General features: G+C 33.0%; 1 protein-coding gene across 1 annotated transcript in view; it reads right to left on the bottom strand.

The window, feature by feature from the left end:
* The window catches only part of polr3e (polymerase (RNA) III (DNA directed) polypeptide E), a 27666-nt gene extending 21354 nt beyond the window's left edge, over positions 1–6312 (bottom strand). Inside the window, exons 1-7 of the mRNA XM_073828815.1 lie at positions 6118–6312; positions 4599–4682; positions 4448–4498; positions 2597–2674; positions 1003–1118; positions 843–925; positions 632–744 (exon numbers count right to left, since the gene is read on the bottom strand). Of these exons, the coding sequence (XP_073684916.1) occupies positions 632–744; positions 843–925; positions 1003–1118; positions 2597–2674; positions 4448–4498; positions 4599–4637 (480 nt within the window). The 5' untranslated portion in view covers positions 4638–4682; positions 6118–6312. The remainder of the gene's footprint in view (positions 1–631; positions 745–842; positions 926–1002; positions 1119–2596; positions 2675–4447; positions 4499–4598; positions 4683–6117) is intronic.
* Between the last annotated feature and the right edge of the window lie 152 nt (positions 6313–6464).

Raw genomic sequence — 6464 nt, 5'->3', positions numbered from 1 at the left:
ATTCAAAAGAGAATTTTACTATCACTTTTTACCAATTTAACACATCCTTGCTGAATAAAAATATATTTCTTTCAAAGAGAGAAAGAAAAAATGAGCTCAAACTTTGAACAAGGTGTTTATTGTTACAAAAGTTTTCTAATGTTGTTCTTTTTAACGTTCAAATAAAATATAAAATATATATTTGACCTTGTCTTGAAAAATGCATTCATTTATTTATTTTTTGGTCAATAACAATTTGCACACTCACATAAGTTCAAGCTGTATGGAAATGAAATTAATTTAAATTAAACTATTTTTGAAAATGTATATTTACCACGTCACGTTAAACTAAAATAAAATCAGAAGCTGAAATAAAGTTTACATTTTATTTGATTTTAGTTAAATTACTTCATGTAACAATTGTTTTTAATTATTTTAATTTGTAAAAGTTTTAAATAACTATAACAGCCCTGATTTGAAAAGCAACATGAATACAAATATTATTAAGCACTTGGCACAAATTTATCATTGACACTCTTGTTAATCTTTGTGATAACCTGAACAAAAAAAGTAAAAAAATGTTTAAATCGTAACATTCATTTGCACTACAAAAACAACTTTCAGACAGAATACTGTGACTCAAAAAACACGCCGTACCTTCATTGGCCGCCTCTCTTTCTCTATGTTTAGTATCAGCTTTATCCAAGTAGCTGAAGCTGGGTCTCATCTGGAGGATTCCCTGCAGTGGAGTGAGATGAAGCTCTCCTGCCACCAAAAGATCAATAACAGACCATGCCATCAACATTACTGCACTCATGCCAATTGCATCTACTCCACAGGAATGTGACACCGCAAAAGCCAACCTTTGTGAAAGACAGCCGCAGCGTAGCGGGATGTGTTAGTAGTCGCCTGGATCGATGAAAATGTTTGCTTGTCCATCATCTTCCTTTAAGCAGAAGGAAAAGATTAAATCTACAAACAGCAAAGTCTGGCTGTAAACATCAGAAAGGTGATGTTCCTCACGTCGAGTAGACGTTGGAGTCCTCAGAGGATGTGCCGTCCACGTTGAGCGCGATCTGCTCGCCTTTGCTGCGACAGTAGTTCGGACTCATGGTGTCCATGGCCACTTCCAGTTCAACCTGGATGTAGAGAGGAAAAACACGAACTACAGTCAAACCAAAAATTATTCAGACACCAGATATCATTTTTGACATGTTTTTCAATAGTGGGTGCAGCATTTCATTTGACACTTTGACCAGACCATGTTTTGTTACATAACTTTCTACAAAAGTTTGACATTATCAAAATTAATTTGTTTTGACACAGTTTAACTGGAGTTCTTTTTGCACCGAAATTAAAATTCTTGGCCGAATCCCAACAAAATTACACACTGGGCTGAAGGCCGATTACCGAACACGGTATTTTCCCCTATGTATTTTGCCAATTTTTTTCACCGTTGCATAAATGAGCCATTATTTGCTTTGGTAACACTTTAGAATAGGTAACACTTATTCACTATTAACCTCGACTTTTCCCTCAATAAATTCCTAATTTGCTGCTTAATAGTTAGTAAGATAGTTGTTAGGTTTGGGTATTGAATAGGATTAGGGATGTAGAATATGTGCTTAATTAGTACTAATAAACGGCCAATATTCTAGAAATATGCATGCTAATAAGTCGTAGTTAATAGTGAAGAAGTGTTACCTAGCTTTTAACATTTTTATCTTGCTTTTCAAAGAAAAAAAATTGTAAAATATTTAACACTGAACATTTTAACATTCTAGTAGACATTATAGCCTACCAACAAAGCACAATTTAACTAAAAATTAGTAAGTAAAATAATATTATTTGCCCATTTTTAAGAGCCCCTTCTTGAATCGGGCATGTGTTTTTAATGTACAAATAAATGCAGCCTTGCTGAGCAAAGGAGAATGTTATAATAAATGTATCAATAGAGCTGTTATAATGATTGTTATTTTTGTCTTCCTTTTTTATTTTATTTTACAGAACAACAGTAAAATTACAATATTAACATTTACGAATGTTGACTTTTATTTTGGCGGAAACCCACAAGACCTCAGGACTACTCAGATTCTCCTCGCGCTTTGGACTTTGAACCCTGGCTATCGAGCTTGTGGAGGGCTGTCAGAATAAATACAATTTGTGCGTGTATTAGACAACATAATGTTCTGTAGTTTATTTACTAATAGTTTAAGGCCATTTGGTGATTTCAGTCATCATACAGTAACCAGCAACAAACCAGCTCTTTCTCTTCTCATGGAAGACATGCGATGCGATAATAAACAGTCTCTCGCTGTCGGTGCTTGTAATGATTTTTGTGTCTTTCTCAGACGGTTTTAAATGCTTCCACACTGCTCACATGTTTGCTGCATTAGTGCACGCCTCTATTCATCACATCATTGTTCGGTATAATTTATTAGGGCTTTTTGCGTACTTTTTCCGCTTTATTTTCGGTTGCATCCCTACCAATTTCTAAACTATAGCGAATAAACTGATAATGTGAGAAATGCTGAAGGCCTCTAAATAAATTTTGCTTTAACTGCATGTGTGTTTTATTAGGAGAAACTTCAGAAACAAGCAGAGAAAACCAGCTTACCTTTTGCTGCTTGGGTTTAATTCTGGCTGCCAAGTGAGTCACATTATCGTAGCTCATAGACCCAGGACGCACTGGGTACTAAAGAAGAAAAGATTTAAAAAGTCAACAAAATGGTTAAAGTTATGCTAGTAGTGACAGACAAGCTGATATTTAAGTCTGCTGCATCATTTGTACTAAATGGAAAAGTTATTTTTTTTTAATCCTTTATTTTACCAGGAAAGTCCCATTGAGATACAAAATCTCTTCTTCCAGGGAGTCCTGGCCAAGTATGGCAGCACAAAAAGTTTCACAATAAAACAATTTCAACAACATAAACACAAACAGAATCATTTGCCCTATATCCAGATAATTACAAATATGTAATTTACTTATAGCAAGTACATGTTTCCTTCAGAGTAGACCATAAAAGGTTTTTTCAAGATTAATCAATTAAATTGATCAAAAGTGACAGTTAAGACATTACACTACCAGTCAAAAGTTTTCGAACGGTAAGATGTTCTGCTCACCAAGCCTGCATTTATTTGAGCCAAAGTATAGCAAAAAAGTCACATTTTTAAATATTTTTATGAATTGAAATAACTGTTTTCTATTTAGACATATTTTAAAATGTAATTTATTCTTGTGATTTCAAAGCTGAATGTTTATCATCATTACTCCAGTCATACGATCCTTCAGAAATCATCCTAATATTCTGATTTGCTGCTCAAAAAACATTTATTATTATTGTTGTGTTGAAAACAGCTGAGAACCTTTTTTTAAGTTTCTTTGATAAATAGAAAGTTCAAAAGAACAGCATTTATCTGAAATATAAATCTATAGTAACAGTATAAATGTCTATCATAAATAAAGTCATTAATAAAATTTAATTTTAATTTAATAAAAATATTATTAATCATAATAAATGCATATTTATATAATACTGATATAATAATAATAATAATAATAATAATAAGCAGCAGCAAATCAGCATATTAGAATAATTTCTTGTGACACTAAAGACTGGAGAAATTATGCTGAAAATTCAGCTTTGATCACAGGAATAAGTTACATTTTAAAATATATTCAAATAGAACACAGTTTTTTTTTAAATAGTAAAAATATTTAAAAATGTTTTACTGTTTTTGCTATACTTTGAATCAAATAAATGCAGGCTTTGTGAGCAAAAGATCTTTAAAAATCTTACAGTTCAAAAACTTTTGACTGGTAGTGTACATTTTATAATATGTGACCCTGGACCACAAAACCAGTCATAAGGTTAAATTTTACAAAACTGAGATGTATACATCATATGAAAGCTCAATAAATAAGCTTTGATGTATGGTTTGTTAGGATAGGACAATATTTGGCCGAGATACATCTATTTGAAAATCTGGAATCTGAGGGTGCAAAAAAATCAAAATACTGAGAAAATCACCTTTAAAGTTGTCCAAATTAAGTTCTTAGCAATGCATATTACTAATCAAAAATTACATTTTGATATATTTACAGTAGGAATTTTACAAAAAATCTTCATGGAACATGATCTTTACTTAATTTCCTAATGATTTTTGGCATAAAAGAAAAATCAATCATTTTGACCCATACAATGTCTTTTTGGCTATTGCTACAAATATACCCCAGCGACTTAAGACTGGTTTTGTGGTCCAGGGTCACATATATTCAAAAAGGCTATTTTAACATTAGTTCACAATTTTACCATTTTACTATATTTTTGATCAAATAAATGCAGCCTTGGTGAGCAAAAAGACTTTTTTCAAAAGTCTGTCATTAAACTACAATATTAACAGCTCTGATATCAGATGACCACTAGCTATATCGTTCTTCTGCATGAATAATATCTGTAATTCTTACCTGGAACAAATACAGCTTTTCCACAAGACTTCTGGCCAGATACACATCAATCTAACAAGAAAGAGAGCAGCGAGAATGATTTGAAATGCTAAAAACAACAATGACACCGCAGTTTGGTCATCCTGTAGAAGTTCAGCACGTTCAGATCTACCTCTTGTATAATTGGATCATCATCGTCTCCGCTGGCCATAATGAAGACCGGAGGAGGAACTTGCGCTGCTAGTGGATTTCAAACCTGCAAACACACATACATATATATATATATATACACAGTATATATCAATGCCAATCAAGTTATCTAATGTTTTTAAAGAAGCCTCTTCTGCTCACCAAGCCTGCATTTATTTAATCCAAAGTACAGCAAAAAAAACAACAATAAAATTCTGAAATATTTTTACCATTTAAAATAACAGTGTTCTATTTGAATATATTTTACAATTTTATTGATTTCTGTGATCAAAGCTGATTTATACAGCACCACTTATTTAAAACAGTTTTCTGGATTCTTTGATGAATAAGAAAGATCCAAAGATCAGCATTTATCTAAAAATAAAAAGCTTTTGTAGCAGTATACACTACTCCATTCAAAAGCTTGGAGTCAGTATATATATTAAAGAAATTCATACTTTTATTTAGCAAGGATGCTTAAAATTGATCAGAAGTGTTGATAAAGACACAATGTTACAAAATACCTCTATTTCAGAAAAAATGTTTTTCTTAACTTTCTATTCATCAAAGAAACCAGAAAAAATTCTAATCAGCTGTTTTCAACATAATAATAATGATAATAATAAATGTTTTTGAGCAGCAATTCGGAATATTAAAATGATTTCTGAAGGATCATGTGACTGGAATTATAATGCTAAAAATACAGCTTTGAAATCACAGAAATAAATTACATTTTCAAATATATTTAAATAGAAAGCAGCTGTTTTAAATAGTCATATTTCAAAATTGTAGTTTTTGCTGTACTTTAGATCAAATAAATGCAGGATTGCATGTCTTTCAAATACATTAAGACTATTTACCTGACTGGTAGTGTATTTAATTGTAATCATTACATAAAAAGTAAGGACAAGTCATTTCTGTAAGTCAGAAAAACCTGTTATAATGACTTTTTACCTCATACTTCATATAATTTAAACTAAATATCTCACAGTTTAGATTATGCCATAATTATGAATTACCAAATCCTAATTTTAATTGTGGCTCAAATAGCTTACAAAACAAACATGTAATGTTAGGTACATATTTTCCATATACAAGTTTATGCAATGAGCTCATTTGCAGCTGTCAATCAATCACTATTGTCATGATAATTCCCAAGAGACTCCTGTTTAGTGAATGATGCAAGGGCGTGCAACACAATACTGACAGGCAGCAACTTTATAACACATACAATCACAACTAACACATTAAAAGTAAAAGCAAAAACGTTTAAATAAATCACAGAAGACAGGAATCTGCCAGAGTCAGCAAACGAAACAACATGCTAAGATGAGTTAGCAGCTCTCCACAGATAAACACACCGACATATACTTACAAACCGCCTCAAATTCATAACATTAGCAATCTCTCTATGCTTATATACGTGTTTTTTATACGTATTAAACTTTTGATACAACACTGAGACTGCCAGCATGTTCTGAACGCAACTGACACACACTTACTGAGGCCTCGCTGATCCACTTAATCAACAAACGCCTGAAGCTGAAGTTATGATCTGAGCTGTGCGTCAGGAAACGTGCGCGTTCGTGCGCTAGACTCAGCGTTCGTGAAGTTGTCCTGAGGTTCTTCAGCTGGTCGTTGTGAGGATCTCTCTGTGTGTGTGGATGAGGAGAGCCGCTGTTACCGCTGATGCCATGTTGCTGATCGCAGCGCTGCAGTCACTCAAACACGTGGGGAGGAGCTGAGTGAGCTCGCCATATCCCAGAATGCACTGCGGCCGCGACACACTGGCTGCGTCACAAAAAACAGCGCGGTAGTGAGCGCGTCCCAATTCGCCTATACTATGCCC

Source organism: Garra rufa, chromosome 22 (assembly GCF_049309525.1).
Source record: "Garra rufa chromosome 22, GarRuf1.0, whole genome shotgun sequence".
In the NCBI taxonomy this organism is placed as follows: Eukaryota; Metazoa; Chordata; class Actinopteri; order Cypriniformes; family Cyprinidae; genus Garra; species Garra rufa.
This window is presented reverse-complemented; position numbering and strand designations above follow the sequence as displayed.